Source organism: Penicilliopsis zonata (assembly GCF_001890105.1).
Source record: "Penicilliopsis zonata CBS 506.65 unplaced genomic scaffold ASPZOscaffold_8, whole genome shotgun sequence".
NCBI classification, from domain to species: domain Eukaryota; kingdom Fungi; phylum Ascomycota; class Eurotiomycetes; order Eurotiales; family Aspergillaceae; genus Penicilliopsis; species Penicilliopsis zonata.
The window spans coordinates 346,452-363,840 of NW_019208918.1; the positions used below are offsets into that span (position 1 = coordinate 346,452).

At 52.3% G+C, this 17,389-nt stretch overlaps 5 protein-coding genes across 5 annotated transcripts; 2 read left to right on the forward strand and 3 right to left on the reverse strand.

Annotated features, from left to right (window-relative positions):
• Nucleotides 1-628: 628 nt before the first annotated feature.
• On the forward strand, nucleotides 629-2,191 carry ASPZODRAFT_16666 (hypothetical protein; the record flags this gene model as incomplete). Its single annotated transcript, XM_022726770.1, has 6 exons — nucleotides 629-656; nucleotides 722-825; nucleotides 887-1,012; nucleotides 1,079-1,122; nucleotides 1,193-1,270; nucleotides 1,321-2,191. The coding sequence occupies 6 exons, from the start codon at nucleotides 629-631 to the stop codon at nucleotides 2,189-2,191; spliced, it is 1,251 nt and encodes a 416-aa protein (XP_022580580.1).
• A 632-nt stretch (nucleotides 2,192-2,823) lies between these two features.
• ASPZODRAFT_67349 (hypothetical protein) lies at nucleotides 2,824-7,245 on the reverse strand (the record flags this gene model as incomplete). Its single annotated transcript, XM_022729448.1, has 3 exons — nucleotides 2,824-5,514; nucleotides 5,782-6,170; nucleotides 6,498-7,245. 3 exons carry the CDS (start codon nucleotides 7,243-7,245, stop codon nucleotides 2,824-2,826), a joined length of 3,828 nt encoding a protein of 1,275 aa, XP_022580581.1.
• Nucleotides 7,246-8,940: 1,695 nt separating this feature from the next.
• On the forward strand, nucleotides 8,941-11,730 carry ASPZODRAFT_97590 (hypothetical protein). Its single transcript, XM_022730555.1, has 14 exons — nucleotides 8,941-9,023; nucleotides 9,086-9,226; nucleotides 9,295-9,375; nucleotides 9,429-9,479; nucleotides 9,538-9,714; nucleotides 9,772-9,963; nucleotides 10,022-10,209; nucleotides 10,256-10,279; nucleotides 10,341-10,368; nucleotides 10,433-10,645; nucleotides 10,716-10,773; nucleotides 10,852-10,983; nucleotides 11,033-11,217; nucleotides 11,284-11,730. The coding sequence occupies exons 2-14, from the start codon at nucleotides 9,121-9,123 to the stop codon at nucleotides 11,448-11,450; spliced, it is 1,602 nt and encodes a 533-aa protein (XP_022580582.1). The 5' UTR covers nucleotides 8,941-9,023; nucleotides 9,086-9,120; the 3' UTR covers nucleotides 11,451-11,730.
• A 70-nt stretch (nucleotides 11,731-11,800) lies between these two features.
• On the reverse strand, nucleotides 11,801-14,026 carry ASPZODRAFT_67367 (hypothetical protein; the record flags this gene model as incomplete). Its single annotated transcript, XM_022729451.1, has 1 exon — nucleotides 11,801-14,026. One exon carries the CDS (start codon nucleotides 14,024-14,026, stop codon nucleotides 11,801-11,803), a length of 2,226 nt encoding a protein of 741 aa, XP_022580583.1.
• A 1,401-nt stretch (nucleotides 14,027-15,427) lies between these two features.
• ASPZODRAFT_2041224 (hypothetical protein) lies at nucleotides 15,428-16,207 on the reverse strand. The gene is made up of 2 exons (XM_022727593.1): nucleotides 16,168-16,207; nucleotides 15,428-16,075 (listed from the first exon to the last, which is right to left on the reverse strand). Exon 2 carries the CDS (start codon nucleotides 16,003-16,005, stop codon nucleotides 15,544-15,546), a length of 462 nt encoding a protein of 153 aa, XP_022580584.1. The 5' UTR covers nucleotides 16,006-16,075; nucleotides 16,168-16,207; the 3' UTR covers nucleotides 15,428-15,543.
• Nucleotides 16,208-17,389: the final 1,182 nt, after the last annotated feature.

A 17,389-nucleotide genomic window follows, 5' to 3' on the forward strand; every position in this document is an offset into this window, starting at 1 on the left:
TCTTAGTCGTCGACTGCGCGGTGAGCGCTGCGCAAATCATCCACCGTCATATCCAAGCTCAGCGAGCACCCATAATATCTTCAGACGGCGAGTTCAGTATGTGAAGCGATATAACAGCGGCAGGGAGGATGAGAGAGAGAACGTACTCGGCGGCGGGGGGGGGAAACGCGACTTGAGAACTGAGCTTGAATCAGAGCAACGCAGGGTACAATAGATGGCCCTGCCACACAATAAACGACAATAGAAGCCTCCGCACACTGAATAGAAGAAGCTCCACCAACCTAGCTAGCGGGCGCTGCTTAATGCCATTCACTGGCCTCTACTAGGTATTGTCCAATGTCTACGGCTTTGGCGCGTTCGCCTTGCATCCGAAGCTGCGCAGTTCCAGTGCGGAGTTGCCGGGAAGCACGTGATTCCGTGTCGATCTCCTCCTTCCCCTTTCCCTCCCGGCCCGAATCAGATCTCGATGACAACGTTTCAACTTGTCAAGGAGGCTGTGACGCGCCAAGGAGATCATTTCTGGTTGATTTGCAGATAGACTTGTGTTTCCTTGCCCTTTTTCCACCTGCTCCTGAGGCTTTTCGACCGTGAAAGACACGTTCCGCGCGTTGGCGCTTGTTTCTACGCGATGAGCTTTATTTTCAGGAGAGTCCAAGGTTTGCAGCCACTTCTCTGTGATGCGTGGTAGTTTAATGACTGATGTGTCTTATTGTTTCTATAGCGACTCAGAATTCTCTCTCGGATGACGTGCTCCTGCCTCTCAAATCCTACAAGTATTCCAGCGTCGACAAGTCGTTCATCTCCAGATACATCTTAAAGCACTATGTAAAAAGTTGCCCTTTCCAGACGCTCGAGGATTCAAGGGCTGACCCAATGATACAATCAGTGGAATGCATTTGTTGAGGTTCTGCCACTGTGGCTGGCGCCCAACATGGTCACTCTTTTGGGTTTCTTTTTCATCGTTGGAAATGTCATATTGGTAGAGCTATATATGCCTGATCTTCTGGGACCGGTAAGAAGACCCAGCAGTTATTTGTGAAGACATCTGTTATGGATGGTGGCTGACTGTCTGGCTCAGGGCCCCGCTTGGCTTTATTATAGTTTCGCACTGGGCGTCTGGATGTAAGTGGAAGATATACCTACACCTACAATCCTAGAAAGGTTCGCACAGGATTGGCTAATGATCTAATAGGTACTCTACATTGGATAATGTCGATGGGAAACAGGCCAGACGAACAGGCACTTCCAGTCCATTGGGTGAACTCTTCGAGTCTGTATCCACCAGCCACATACAAGAAGCAATCCACTGACAGAACCTAGCCATGGAATTGATTCGTTGAACTGCACCCTTGCGAGCTTGCTAGAAACAGCAGCCATGGGCCTTGGGGCAACGAAGATTGGCGCGTTCACGGCTTTGCTGCCCTGCTTGCCGATGTATTTCTCCACCTGGGAGACCTACCACACCCATACTTTATATCTTGGCTACTTCAACGGACCTACAGAAGGCCTTCTAATCGCCATTGCGATCATGATTGCCTCCGGCTACTATGGCCCTCAGATTTGGAGTCAACCTATTACCGATTTCTTGAACTATCCCCAGATCTTTGGAACATCCAGCTTCAGAGATCTCTGGATTCCTCTTCTCACCTTCTCTTTCTTCACGGCTCACCTGCCCGCGTGTGTCGTGAACGTGATCGCTGCTCGACGGAGAGACAATCTCCCTGTTGCTCCTGTCTTCAAGGAATGGATGCCAATGATCGTCTTCACTGGGTGCAACCTCGCCTGGCTCTTCTCCGATAACTCAACCTTGCTCCAGGAGAATCATTTAATCATGTACTGCTGGACCATGTCTTTCGTCTTTGGACGCATGACCACTAAAATTATTCTCGCCCATCTGACGAGACAGCCTTTCCCTTTGTGGACCACCTTGTTGACCCCTATTATCGGTGGGGCTATTCTTGGAAATTTGCCGCTACTTGGTCTACCGAAGGTCAGCGCTTCCGTCGAACTGTGGTACCTGGAAGGCTATCTGGCTTTCGCCCTCATCGCCTACATGCATTGGGCCTTCCTGATTATCAATCGCTTCACGACCTTCTTGGGAATCAACTGTCTGACCATTCGTGAGGACAAGGCAACAGCCCGTGAGCGGGCTTTCCGTGAATTTGGCCAGGGTATGCTCAAAGGCCACTAAATCATCGAGATTCCATTCAGCCTTGAGGCAAGCCTCTATCGACCCAAACTCGGTCTATATAAAACGACCCATCGCCATGCATATCACGAGCCACGAAATTTCCGCTCTATACACACCATGACAAATCCTTTTTTTTATTTTTGGTTCGGCATGGATGAGACTCCATACTCTTCCGGGAACGAGTGCGGCTTTTGCCAGCGCCAATTTGATGATTCTATATCATGGATTTTGGTTTATATATTTTTAATGGTAAATAATAGCCTACTGACTTTTCCGGCGCCTCTAATAGACATGAATCTGATCCAAGATTCCGAGGGATGAGAGAGGCGTTTGGAAAGATACATTTGTACGCATAGTTATAGATTGCATTGGTTCACATGGAATGAATATCAATTTTGATTATTGCAAGACATCTGGCAACAGTGCTAATAAGTACAGTGTTCACAAAAGCCATCGCTAATATAAAAACCAGAGTTGAAAGTCCTCCAAGAAGCAAAGAAATTCGATAAAAATACACTCATTCATGAAATCGCCCGAACTATTACAAAGGACTCGCATATCAACTTGAGAAGATAAAAACAAAAGACCATTGTTACCGAGAACCAATTAGAAACCATTCTAGCGATCATCGCTCACTTTTTCTTCCCAGTCAAGCCCAGAGCGTCTGTGATGGATGAGAGGCCTAATCCACCGAGCAGCTTGTCTAGACCCAGGCCACCAAGAAGACCCCGGACGAGACCACCGAGACCGAGGCCGTCAAGCAGACGACTGACCAGGCCCAGGACACCGGTCAAAAGGAGGCCAACGGCAGCGATGATCTGGAAGAGAGGCTCGCTGAGCAAGGACCAGAGTGGGTTGAGCTTCTTCTTCGCGTGGGGCATGTCGGCGATACGTTTGCGGCCATTGTCAATGGTCTTGACGACAGTCTCCGTCAACTCCTTGATCATGTCTGCCAGACGGTACTCTTCGGGCGACGCATCGTGTGAAGCAGCACGAGCCTTGGCCGTGGCGGCGATCTGACCGGTAGGGTCGAGAGCGCGGATAGCACCATTGCACTCCTGAAGCATGCGGCCGCCTTCCTCAATCAGAGGCTTGACGTCCTTGACCAGTTTTTCCTCGTCCAATTCGTCTTTCGGGGTGCGCTCTGCCTTTTCGAGCTTCTCGTTGATCATGTTGCACACGGGGCGGATGCTCTCCAGAGTTTGACTGATGATGCCGCACATCTTCTTCGCCAGATCCCGGTCCTGCTCGACCTTCTTCTGTGCTTCCAGCTCTTCGGCCGATGGACCAGTCTCTTCCTCTTCAGGCTCTTCGGGCTCGGGTTCGGGTTCTGGGATATTCTCAAGAAGCGTGCACTCGCCGATCTTGTTGCCGTCATTGTCGACCACGTACCCGTTGTCGTCGATTTCCTTTCCGATGAGAGTCTTCAAGTCACCCGAGGTCAGCTTGCCAATGAGCTCGCCATCTGCGTCGCGCACTTCGCCCTCCCGGTTGACTTTGCGGCCAGACATGGGATTGATGCTGCGCTTCTTCTCCTCGGGCTCCCAACGCTCCGCTTTACCGATCGTGTTGCCGTTCTTGTCCAAGATATCGCCATCCTCATCCACCTTGCGGCCTAGGAGGCGCTTGGCATCTCCTTCAATCACACGGCCAATGATTCGCCCAGTAGCGTCAGTGACTGTGCCGTCCTTGGCAACCACGGCATTGTCAAACCCATAGAAAGCCCCCTCAGGCTTGTCCTGCTCGGCCCCTGGGGTGAGCTCAGCTCTTCCAATGACTTTACCGTTGTCACCCCAGATCTGGCCCTGGCCGTCGACCTTTCTACCCGCAAGCTTTTTGGGGTCACCGGAAGCAATACGACCAAAGACAGCGCCATGAGCATCGACGACGTTGCCGGCCTTGTTGACGATCTTGCCTTCAAGCGCAGAGAGGTCTTCCGGCTGCTCTTCCTCCTCTTCAGGTGGTTCATACGGCTCTGCGTGGCCCTTGACGTTGCCGTATTTGTCAATAATGTCGCCGTCTTCATCGACCATGCGGCCGCGGAGTTTCCGGGCGTCGCCCTCGGTGACCTGGCCAACGACATTGCCGTCTTCATCCTCAACAAATCCATCCTTGTTGACAATAAGTCCGTCCATACCGGCGAAAGGACCTTCTGGCTTGGTCTCGCGTTCGTCCTCGGGGATCAACTCAACACGTCCGATGACCTTGCCGGCATCATTCCAAAGCTGGCCGTCGGAGTCAATTTTCTTGCCGGCGAGTTCCTTCACATTACCCTCGACGACGCGAGCAATTGGAACGCCGCTTGATCCAATCACAAAGCCAAGCTTGTTGGGGCTCAGTCCGCTCAGGCTTGAGAGGTCGATCTTCTCGGGCTCGGCCTCGGGCTCAGGCTCCTCTTCAACAGCTTCCCACCGTTCAGCACGGCCAACAACATTACCACGCTTGTCCAAAATGTCGCCATCTTCGTCCACAGCGCGACCAACAAGCTTTTTGGCGTCTCCTTCGACAATCTGTCCGACGCGATTCTCATTCTCGTCTTCGACCCAACCGTCCTTCACGACGATAAGGCCATCGAGGCCAGCGAAAGGAGCTTCCTCCTCATCATCCTCCACGGGAATAGTCTGGGCTTTTCCAATAACATTACCGCGGCTATCCCAGAACTGACCCTTGTCGTCAAGTTTAGCTCCGGCCTTGGTGATCTTCTTCGCGTCGCCTTCGATGAGTTCTCCGACAGGTTTTCCGGAGGCATCAACAATCTTGCCGGCCTTGTTGCACTTCAACCCTTCCAAGATAGAGAGGGGAGGCAACTTGTCGCCTACTTCTTCGGCAGCATCCTCTGCTGCTTCGCCAGCGTCATTGGCAGCATCAGCGGCATCGTCAGCCACATCGTCGACATCAGCAGTAGCGGCAGCATCAGCGGCATCATCAACCGCGGTATCGGCAACGTCGTCAATGGCGTCATCAGCCTTTCCAAGCTCTTCAGATAGTTCGACCTTGCCAATGATGTTGCCATCATCATCCAAGACGAGACCGCGTTCGTTAATTTCCTTGCCGACAAAATCCTCTGCATCACCGCTGTCAACCTTGCCGATCACATTGTTGTCTTCGTCGATGACTTCGCCTTCGTCATTGACCTCTTTCACGGTCAAGGGTTCAGGCAGGGCATGTTCAGCGGCATCGACGTAGTCTTCAGTGTTGTCTTTGGTCTCGTCGACTTGATCTTCAGCCTCGTCCACAGCATCATCCACTGTGTCCTTTGCTTCATCGACTTGGTCCCCAGCCTCATCAACAGCATCATCCACTGTATCTTTTGCTTCATCGACCTTGTCGGCAGGCTCAACACCCTCCGCATTAACATCCTGTTCGTCGACAAGATCTTTGGCCTCCTCGAGCTTGTCACCTGGTTCGACATCCTCCGCGTCGACATCCTGCTCGTCAACAAGCTCCTTAGATTCCTCGAGCTTGTCACCCGGCTCGGCGGCAGCGGCGTCTTTGGCATCTTCGGCGACATCGGTAGCTCCCTCAACATCGTCGACATCGAGGTCCTCATGAAGGCTTTTCATGGCTTCATCGGCAGCTTCGCCAGGAACGATTTCGACCATTCCCAATTCGTTGCCTTTCTTGTCGAGAACTTTGCCCTCGGCGTTGGGCTTTTTGCCAACCAAAGACTTCAAGTCGGCACCTTCGGCAATCTGTCCGATTACTTCACCTTCCTCATCCAGGATCTTGCCTTTCTTGTTGATCTTCTTTCCGTCGAGGATCGAGAAGTCGGGCTCAAGTTTGTTGACGGCATCTTGAGCACCTTCAGCCACATCTCCAGCCGTATCCTCGACACCGTCGACCGCGTCTCCAGTAGTGTCTTCAACATCATCGACCGCGTCTCCAGCAGAATCTTTGACACCATCAACTGCGTCTCCGGTAGTGTCTTGAGCGTCATCAACTGCATCTTCAGCAGTATCTTTGACACCATCAACTGCATCTCCGGTAGTGTCTTGAGCGTCATCAACCGCATCTTCAGCAGTATCCTGGATGTTGTTCACTGCATCTCCAGTCGTATCTTGGACATCATCGACCGCGTCTCCAGTAGTGTCCTGTACGTCATCAACCACATCTTCAGCAGTATCCTGGACTCCGTTGACTGCATTGCCGGCGGCATCTGTAACGCCATTGACTGCATTTCCAACAGAGTTCTTCAGGCCGCCGAGGGCATCTCCATCTGTTTCTGCATCATCGGCATGGCCTTCTTCCTCTTCCTCTTCCTGTTCCTCGTCATCTCTATCCTCCAGGGGCACCATTTCCGCCCGACCGATGGGATCTCCCTCCTCATCGAGAATCTCCCCTTCATCATTGAGGGTGAACCCGATCAGGTCTTGCGGATCGCCTTCAACAATCCGGCCAACGATCTGGCCTGCCTGGTTCCGGATGACACCACCCTCGGAGACGGGCAGCCCCTCCAGATCCGCCAGGTCCGTGACGGAGTCCTTCGCTTCATCCACCTGATCGGAAACATCTTTGCCAGCCTTCTCGACCGCCTCGGGGATCACCTCGACCCGGCCGATGAGATCGCCGTCCTCGTCGAGAATCTCCCCGTCGTCACCGACGGTCTGACCGATAAGATCTTCGGCCTCACCCTCGACCACACGGCCGAGGGGGTTCCCATCCTTGCCTAGGATATTACCATTTTCGCCGACCTCGAGACCCTTGAGTGCGGACAGGTCGAAAGGTACGGCATCTGTGACCTGGCTGGCTGCCTTCTGAGCAAGACCGGAGGCCTTTCCGAGGGGTGTGGCGGTACCAGAGCCGGTGCCTTTAGCATGGCTCGAGGGGGAGGAAGGCATACGCTGTTCGGACCGGGCGGAGGTGCGTTTCTTGGACTTGGGCGAGGGCGTGGAGGGGATCTGGTCATCGTTGTGGACGACGGTTTGTGGGGAGTTGTGAGATTTCTTCGAGACGGGGGAGGAGAGCTGAGGCTTATGGGAGGCTGCGCTGGAGCCGGATCCCTTGCGGTGCTTGGAGGGGGTAGCTGGGCTTCTTTGAGAGAGTTCCGATGCCATTTTTTATGTGAAATGGTAGTGATGAAAAGCAAGGTAGGGAGTTTTTGAGTATCAGGTTGTCGTCGTGACTTCGTGCAATCGTAAGTAGTAGTATACAAGAGTAAAGCCTGGTTCTGAAGATGTTTTCTTTTTTTCAATTAGGTACTTGAATAGAATTTCCTAGAAAACTGAACTTGGGGAGATAAATGCGTATAGAATCTTTTATATTGAGGAATCATCTTGAACAGACTGAGTCCCAAACGGGTTATTTAAGTCTTCTCGATCCATGACATACTAAGTAGCTTCTCCAAGGACAGACCCTCCTACGTCATAGCAGTCGTATAACCACCAGCTACAGTATGGACTATGGAGTGGTGTCTGGCCGAATTCCCCCGTCATTGCTGTCATTGGCGAGGCCCCCATCCTGTTTGTTGATCGCTACGGACGAAGGTTCTAGGGCTGGTGTCGCGCGTCGAGCTTGGGGAGTGGAACTACGTCGGTTCCATGGATAGCTTCATCGATCCAGGAATATAGTCGAATCACAGCTGTCTCCAGACCACATGGTGCATATGGCAGGGATTACCGTTGTTGTGATGTCTCTTGATTGGGTTTGGTATAGATACGAGCCCAGCCTTCTCTTTTATCATCATTGCGTCAATGCAGCATGTTGGAGCATAACTATAAAACGACGAAACTTGCCGCTATTATATTAATTAGGGGAGTGGAACTTGCTGCCGCTAGGTGTCCCCGATAGATTACCGTCCGGGGCTAGCATAATATCAAGGAGCCTAGATCGTGGACGTGGGTGTCTATTAGTTATGAGACGCTCCATATAAAGCAGAAATAAACTTGTACGACAAAAGAGATCGAGGCCAAACCGGTTTGTGACCCGGCGGTTGACAGAGCCACGCGATAAGCGTTGAGATCATTTCTCGAGGGTGGGTGCACTTCCGATGACGTTGTGATGGTGGAGAAGTGTGCTCCAGAGATCGATCGGTTCTCTGACAGGAAGTGTACACGATGACAGGTCCCCTCGTACCTTGATAATCTCATTGTTTGACGCTTCCCGGCCTGGCTGACGTTAACGTCATGTCCACGCCACGCCCAACTGGGGGGAAGCCGATCTGTGGCGTCTCGATGAATTTTGACCAATCACAGAGCGAAAGCTCTATTTGACGTCAACCGATAGAGTTTTGTCGTTTTGTAGTTTGTCGCTTTCTGCTGCCTTAGACTTGGAGATGGATAGCGGCAACGTTGCAGCTCTGTCTTAGAGTTGTCCTAGGGTCCAGTTATTCAAGCTACACCGTCAGAGTTTCATTGGCTGCTTCATGTACTTTGTGGTAGCAGTAGTTGTAGCAAGCTACCTGGTACTATGAATCCTCGCCAAGTCATTTCATTTGACGTGATAGATCCTCGAAGAAAAAGAAGCTGTTGTTTGATTTGAGTCGGCGTCCTGTACCACCCATCGGGAATTCGTCTCGCATGGTCTAGCTGGCTTAAAGTTAGCCACAGCTGCAATAGCCAAGAAGCGGTTCAGTAAAGGTACCTACTAGGTAGGTAGCTGAGAAGAAAAGGAACAGGACGGGTTGTCTCATGCCGTACAGGAGAAAGGAAGGAAGGGAGATATTCTCCTGTGCTCGACATGTGAATCGTTCTGGGCACGTGTCTCCTTGATCGGGTAGTTTGTTGTTACGCAGGTCAGGTGGCAGGTGCTACTTAGAATGGAAGGAGCGAGAGAACAACCTCCATCAGACTTCATCGAACCTTCTGTCTAAAAGATCCAGCCAGGGTAATACTCTGTCAGTCAGCCCTCTCCACTCGGTCGTGTCTCTCTAGATCTGACTGATCATGGTGTCAACAGTTTCTTAACAAGCTACTATCAATCTCATCAACAATATGGATACAACGAAGGATCCAGCACCAGCCGGTGTCTCTGTCGAAACAAATGCGTTGAACGCCTTTGAGGTAGTGGATACCGACGAGCTGCGTCTGGCTCAGATGGGTGAGCTTAGTTTACCCTTTCACCACCTACTTAGAAGTCTTCTGACGGGTCTCGGTATTGCCTCACAGGTCACAGGCAAGAATTGAAGCGGCATTTCTCCGTGTGGAGCTTGATTGGTCTCGCTGCCAACTGCACAATCTCTTGGACTGGTGGGTTACCCTATTAGTATCAGAGAGGTCCATCGCTGATCAGGCTGTCTTAGGTCTTGGACTCGGGCTTAGTACTGCCATTAATGCTGGTGGCCCCGGAGCATGTATGTCTAATATTGCACTCTAATTCCCTCCGAAAACAACTTGTTTGACAGACCCTAGTGATCTACGGGTTTATTTTAGTTTTTATTCTTCAATCATTCCTTGCCGCGTCACTTGCAGAGTTTGTCTCCGCATACCCTGTTGAAGGTGGGATGTATCACTGGATCGCTGCAATTGCGCCAAAGCAGTACAGCAGTTTCTTGAGCTTTGCTACGGGATGGAGTACGGTATTTGGATGTTAGCCGAAGCCTTTTTATCAGTTTGATTTACCCTATTCAAGCTGATTCAGAGTAGGGATTTTCACCACTGCCTCCACAAACCTGATATACGCCACCAACTTTATGGCATTGATCGCACTTTACAAGGACGACGGCTGGGCGATGAAACCATGGATGACTTTCATAGCCTATCAGCTTCTCAACTTGGTCACAGGTGGGATTGTAATGCTGGGGAATCGATTCGTTCCTCTTATCAATAAGTTCTCTTGTGAGAATACTTGACTCCGGAGAAAACATGTAGAATAGTTTGTTCTGATGATTTCTAGTGTTTTATCTTCAACTAGCCTGGTTAGCTGTCATGGTCACCGTTGTTGCCACAGCTCCTATACATAACAGCAACGAATTCGTCTTCCGAACTTGGATCAACAAGACAGGGTGGAAGAGCAACACCATCTGTTTCATTACTGGACTAGTGAACCCCTTATATTCATTGGGAGGCTTGGATGGAATCACGGTATGTTCCCTGGTTTTTTAGCAACTGAAGGAATTGACAAGCGCAGCATATCACCGAAGAGATGCCAAATGTAAGTCTCCAGTCCCATCCGGATGGTTCACACCTTGCACAGCTTGTTAATCTCCCTTAAGCCTGAACGTAATGCACCACTAGCTCTGGGTATGCTCTCAGGCCCTCTTCATTTCCTGAGAGAAAAAGGACGCTGAACTACAGTTCTGCATAGCCTGCAGCCTCGCCATTGCTTTCATCACCGGTTTGTCGTATTTATTGAGCCTTATGTATTCAGTTCAAGATTATGCTGGCTTGACAAAGACATCTACTGGTCTTCCGTTATCAGAGCTCTTCTTGCAGGCAACCCAGAACCGGGGTGGCGCTTTTGCATTGACTTTTATACTCTGGGTTGCCATTGGACCATGCATGATTGGCTCGCAACTCAGTAAGAGCCCTACCTATTACTCCAAGGGTATATGGAGTTTCGATGAACCTCTGACCAGATTAAATGATAGGTACTGGACGAATCGTCTGGGCTTTCGCCAGAGATAAAGGTCTTCCATTGTCGGCGCTGTAAGTCGGCTAGGTACCATGCGCTGGTTTTGCCATAGCAAGAAAAGCCCTTCATTGGACTGACATCTGTGCCTATAGTTTGGCGAGAGTCAACACACGGTTCGGCTGTCCTTTCAATGCCCAACTTTGTGTGACTCTGACTGTTGCTCTGCTTGGTTGTCTCTACCTCGGGTCCAGTACCGCATTCAATGCGATGATGAGTTCAGCAGTGTAAGGCTTACTCTCGGACAGTATAGATCCAACAGGCTGATTGATCAAGGACAATAAACAACATTGCATATCTTGCCCCCCTCTTGACGAATGTTATTCTTGGCCGGAGAACGATGCACCGAGGACACTTTTGCATGGGCACGGTTGTTGGGATGGGCATCAATATTGTCACCGTAACGTGGCTCGCGTTCGCTATTATCTTCTTCTCGTTTCCATACTACATGCCTGCCACCGGTACGTTTGCAACGCCTGTCATAGCTGGACTAGTATTGTCGCATTGGAGCTGACGTCGATGATCAGCCGTAAACATGAATTACACATGCGTTTGTGTTGGCGGCGTCCTCGTCATTCAACTACTATGGTGGTTTATTGGCGGAGGGAAATACTCCAGAACCATGCAGAAAGCGCGAGAAGAGGAGGAAAATACTGCCCACATGATGATTGCCGATCAATCGGACAAGAACTGATTGATGGTGACCGATTCATTTTATTCGATATCCTTGTGATAGCATTCTTAAGAATGATAAGGAAACCATGAAGTTGGCTTGGGATTCGCAGGGGCTGTAAAACATCGTCTGGTTCAATTTGAATTCGCCTACCGAAAATGACATATATACTTTGAAGGAATTGGACAAATTGCTGGTGTGTGTGTGTGTGTGCGAATGCAGAATGCGAGGGCTAAGAATGGCCAGGTACTTCAGGAAGGCTTGGACTAGCTAAAATACAAAGGATATCAGTCGCTGATTGGAGGTTGAAGCAGTTAATAAGAGTGAAAAATGTTCCAGAAAAGAGAGATGGCGAATGTGTTTGCGCTGGCTTAGAAACTGAAGAGGCCACTCCTGCGCTTGCCGTAGGGATAGACGATGAGAGCGGAGATGAACAGGCCGACGGTGATACCGATGGCGATCTGGATCATGCTGAAGCCAAGGGAGGTGAGGGAATTTCCTGAGCTGGAGCTGCTAGAAGCGGAGCCGTTCTTGACCTCGTTGGCGTACTCCATGCCGGAGATGATGGAGCCGCTGGAGGCAAGACCCGAAGGGACGAGGACGAAGATACCCGGCAGGATGGCGGTGGCGGCGTGGCCGTGCCAGATGCGGCTGTAGAGGTTTCCTAGAAAGCCGATAGTGAAGGCACCGACGGTGTTGGCGACACCGTTGGTGGAGCCGAGCCTGAGGGAGCTGAAGTAGTTTGCGACGTAGCCGCAGACACCGATGACGACCATCACGGGGGTGGACTTCCATTTGCCCTGGTTGATGAGGGCGGCGAGCAGGCAGTAGACGGCGACGAAGGGGAAACGCCGGACATACTGATAGCCGTCGCCCCAGACGGTCAGGGCTTTACAGCTGGTCTGTGTGGTGGCGTCGGAATCCATCAAGCCGTAGATTGTGGTGCCCACGGTGACACCGTAGCCGAGGAAGAGCGAGTAGATGATTGTGTAGACGAGGCGGATGGAGCCGGCGATCATCTGGTGGGATTGTAGCTCGAGACTGCTGGACAAGACGGAGAAGCCCGGCAGGATCAGGGCGATGGAGGACTGGGTCAGCGCCGCGTAGCAGAAGATGTATTCGCCATCCTGGGCGAACGGGGTGTCCTTGGACTTGATGCTGCCGAAGGCGCGCGAGAGGAACGAGGTGATGATGGCGACGCTGACCTCGAAGACGTTCGAGTACAGCACCGAGTGCGGGGCGATGACGTGCTGCATGAAGCCGACGAGACAGCCCAGGAAGCAGATGATGGGCATGTCGATGGGACGGGCTTCAAAGGCAAAGGGGCCGACCGCCGCGCTCGCCAGGCCGTACAGGCCGACAAGGATCCACTTGTTGCGACGCGGGGCGCGGCCCATCAGCTCGTTCAGCTCGTCGATGGCCTGGTTGACGCTGATCAAATCGTGGACGACGTTCTTGTAGATGTTGTGCGTTTCGGCGAGGCGGCCCAAGTCAATGCCCTGGATGACGCGCACCAGCTTCACCTCCGCGGTACGAGTGTACGCATCGTCAAACGACATGATCATGCATCCTGGGAGGTAGAGAAACTGGCCATCCACCTCGAGCACGCGGGCGGTCATCTGCATGTATTCCTCCAGCCGATGGGTCGGGGCCCCATACCGCATCAGAGCTCGGCACAGCTGCATGATATAGCGTTGGCGGTTGAGGATCTCCGCGATGTGAACCGTCACCTTGACCTCGGCGTTCCTCTTCTTCTTTTTCTTGCGCTTCTTCTGTCCGTCCTTGTCTGCCGGCAGCGAGGCCCGGTAGTTCTTGGCTCCCGGCGCAAAGTCCTGGGCAACAGGCATGGCGACCCGGGTCAGGTCCATCGAGGCATGAAGCAGCGAGGCGGTTGAGTGCGGTCTCGATTTATTGTACCATCTGAGCTTCTCCCTGCCGGGAGTCGAGGTGCCCCCCGTTTCAGAAGTGGTGTTTGTGATCGTCGTTGCCCGGGACGGGGCAAGAGGGGTTGATTTGCCGGAGACCGAAGGGGTTTCGCTCTCCGAGTCTGTGGCTGTCAGACTCTCGTAGCTGTCGTTGAGCTGGCCAGCCTGCAGTTTGAGAAGCTGCGAGAGAATCCCTCCACCACCGGGGGTGCTAGAAGAGAGGCCCGCAAGCCCCGTGCTAGACGCAAGAGAGTCGTCTGCATGCCGGGTGCCAGCGTGCTGCGATGCCGCACTGGCTTTGCGTTGCCGAACCTCTGCGTTCTGGGTCAACCCCAGTCTCTCCACCAGCAGCGCTGCTTCGGAACTGGCGGTATGCTGATGATGCGGGCTTCGAGTCTCGTCGTTGTGTAGTCTGCCTTGTCTCATGGCGTACAGGTCATCTGTCGCGCCAAGGTATTCAGGAGAGAACGCCGCGTCCAGCGCGTCGCCTTCCTCGGGCGGCCGGCCCAAACGTTCAGCCGCTCGGGCAGTCCTCTCCTTGAGGAGCTCGGTGACATTTCTCCAACGGTCCCGGGTAGACATGGAGTGATGCAAAGCCTGCTTTTCCTTGCTTCCAATCGGAGCCAGCTCGTTCGGAGCCGCGTCTGACGCCTCGGAGTGCGCAGCGCGCATGTTGTTCTGTTTGATGACCTCGGCGGCATATTTCCAGCGCTCCCGGGCCGTTCTCACAGGGGGGTTCTTCTCCTCCTCCCTCCTTGGGTTGCCCTTTTCCTGGCCCTGATCATGGTTCTGGGGTCTTTCGAGCAGCGACGGTGATGCAGCAGGTGATGATGGGCTCCCCGTGCTGGGCACCTCCGTGCTGCCAGAGTCTACCCTCTCTGCACGTTCGTCATCCTGCTGGGACATATTGATTGCAGAACACGATCCTGTTGTGTCTCGTCTCTTTCGTACAAGGATTGCCTGAACTACCCCGAAATCTCAAGTATAAAATTCTCCGAGCACATGGAGCCAAAGAAAAATTCAGTGGTGGCTTGTAATAGCGGCAAAAATAAAAATAAAAATAGCAGTCCGTCCGTTTATCCGGAGTCGAAGGGAAAAAAAATTCGTTACAAAAATCTGTTTCTTTTTCTCTTGCAACAAATCAAAGAGGATAGGGAAGCCAGTTTCCTGTCCATCACTTGAAGCACTGAAAAGGCCCGTAAACCTGGGGGAAGAAAAAGTGGGCAGTACCTTATAACTATACGTTAGTTAGTCAATTACGGAGTAGTTAGTTCAACCTTGTGCTTCCCTTCTTTTCCCACCACAACCCCGAGGTTGGGTCTCCGCAGTCCCAGCACAATGAGGTAGTCCGCAGGCCCGGAACGGTTCTAGCCAAGGGGAATCAGGGGGGGCCCGCATCGAAGCGATTACGAAGCTCTCCGACCGCCGTTGGCTCTGAGAGTCTGAGGTGTCTCTCGACTCTCTTGGGGTCTCTTCCCTATGGCTGCACGCTGCAAGCCCATCCCGGGCGTGCGTATTGCTTGTGGGCCATCCCAGCACCGTTGCCCCGTTCTCATTCAATCAGGGGTCGCGCCCTCTGCTGTCAGTGGACGATCGAACCGCTTCAAGATCGGCATCGAGTGAATTGGCCTCGTCAAGCCGTCAGCCCCCTGGGACGTGGCTTGAGGATGGTTCAACGCCGCACCCGTGCTTCTAGGCAGGGACCAATGCCTCGGACCTTGGGAGTAGTTATTTTTTTCCCTCTCTTTTCCCTCACTTTTTACTTTGTGTCAGTAATCACTTGCTCTCATTTCGACTGGTTCCAGCCTCTCACTGGGTGGGGGGGGGCGTACCTTGTCATTTGTTGGCCGACGTTTTGTCTGACATTCGGAAGTCGGAAAACAGAAATTTGGTTTGTGAGTGGCGAAAAAAAAAAGATTAGGTAATACAAACACGTGCGCCGAGTCAAACGGGCCATTTTATGAAAGTCGCACAGGCATTAGTTACGCCGTCTGTAGGTGGTGCATACTGTATGCCCAATGGAATAATGATGACATCAGGCTGCATCTAACTACCTAAACATCCTGGGAAGTTGCTCTGTAACTACCTAGGTACCTATTACTACCAGTGATAGCTCACACTAGTCACCCCATCCCCCCTCGCACTATACTGCGTACACCGCCGATACGAATCAGCAGCCGAGAAATGAATCAGCGTTTGCCCTCTGGCGGAGGTACTCCTTCCTCTGGTGCCGTACCGGGGATCCCTCTACCTTGCATCCGGACTGATCCAGTTGTTGGTGCTGTTGTTGGTGTTGGAGAGGAGACAAGCTCGTCCTTGGAGCCTCGCCGCGCGAGATTCTTGAGAGTGCCCCAGAGCCTTTTACCTTTGGGACCTCCAGTGATAACCGCTTGCGGATCTGATGATCTGCCGATGGTCGATGCCAGGAATTGCTTTTCTTCCTCTGCTTGGCTCCCGCCTGTCCAGTAGTGGTGATGAGTGGTCCCTTCATCGCTGTCATCGTTGGTGGCATTTTCCTCCCGCCTTTGGTGAAACTTTTGCTTCGAGCTGTCAACCTTTTCGTGAAGAGCTCGCACTTTACGCTTGGTTTTCGTGTAGCCCTCTATCCCGACCAGAACAGCATACGATCGGCTGATCGACACGCGAGACATGTCCACTCCTTGGTCTTGGAGGGCGTGGACAAATGCCCGGAAGCTAGCAGCGGGGGGTCGGTAATGGCCGCTGAATAGACATTAGTGGTTCCCGAGGAAGAAAGGAAGACGAAAGAAAGAAAGGTGTACAGTACCTTAAAGGAGAAAGACTGCGTAACTGACCGTCTCGGACCTTGATCAATCCTGCGGCTGCGATACGGGCGCCCCGGAGAAAGGAAGAGTGTTGAAATGCACCCGTGGCTTTGATTCCAATGTATATCCGAAAGGAAGTATCTATTTTCGTTTTTTAGGGTTCATCAGATGGCGACAGCGACTAGTCAGTTGGGAGACGACAGCACCAACCAGCAACCTAATAGTCGGAGTTAGCAGGGCGCGTTGTACAGCGATGAGATGACATACAAAAATCCACATATCCTCTCTCTTCAACGACTTGCGCATCAAATGGTTGAAGATCACTGCTGGGCTGACATAAACTAGTTTCTTCACCCCTTTGGCGTCGTCAAACTCCTGGCTAAAGTAGCGCTTCCCCTCTTCGCTAGAGTCGGATCCGCTATCATCTTCTTCATCTGCAGAAGAGGACGAAGAGGAAGAGCTCGGCCTTACGGCAATCGGGACCCCGTCTTCGGTGTGTCCTTGAAACTGCGGCGTATGGTTGTCGATGGGCACGATACCCTTGATACTATCTCGAAAACGGCTGCTGTCAGTCGAAACACGGTCGCCGTTTTTCGCCCATCGAAAGCGACCGGACTCGTCGACGGTGACGAGGTAGTTCATGCGTTCCTCTCGGGTGAGATATCGGACCTGATCACGGTCGAGCTGCTCCCGAGAGCACCTGGGCAATTCCACATCCTTACCTTCGCCATAATCGAGCCAGTAGAAGAAATTCTGCCTGGAAGGCGTGTTCTTCCAGTAGTTGTGATACTGGCGCAAGTGACTCCCGTACCGATGTTTGAGGTCAACCATCTCGAGAAAATACTGGAGGTCCATCATTTTCGCGGTCTTCTCCGGGGATACATCACTGCCGGCCAGAGACGCACGGCGTTTTGACTTTGACTGGCTCTCGGCAATGGATAGACTGGCGTCACCGCCGGGTGAGTCCTGACAGACATTGTCATCTCCGCCGGCATGCATCGCTATGTTTGCAACCCGCTTCCAGTTGCGACGTGCCTGCGTTGTTCCGGATTCTTCGGCGGTACTATCATCCTGTGCGTATGGGCGCGTCGATCGGCGCCATTCAACCTCTTTCAACGCCTGGAAAGAGCCCGTTTAGCCATGTCCGTGCGTACGTAGATTTATCTCTCACCTCGAGCCATCTGGTAGAGGCGTCTAATCCATACCCCTTCAGCTCTCTGCGTGTTCTGTAACCGCGATATGCTTTCTATAT

What these genes read in the sequence shown, in the direction of transcription:
- ASPZODRAFT_97590 (XM_022730555.1), top strand. Translation starts at nt 9,121, where the DNA reads ATGGATACAACGAAGGATCCAGCACCAGCCGGTGTCTCTGTCGAAACA. An exon ending in GCTGCGTCTGGCTCAGATGG is followed by an intron (nt 9,227 to 9,294) that starts GTGAGCTTAGTT and finishes ATTGCCTCACAG; the next exon opens with GTCACAGGCAAGAATTGAAG. An exon ending in TCACCGAAGAGATGCCAAAT is followed by an intron (nt 10,280 to 10,340) that starts GTAAGTCTCCAG and finishes ATCTCCCTTAAG; the next exon opens with CCTGAACGTAATGCACCACT.
- ASPZODRAFT_2041224 (XM_022727593.1), bottom strand. Translation starts at nt 16,005, where the DNA reads ATGTCTCGCGTGTCGATCAGCCGATCGTATGCTGTTCTGGTCGGGATA.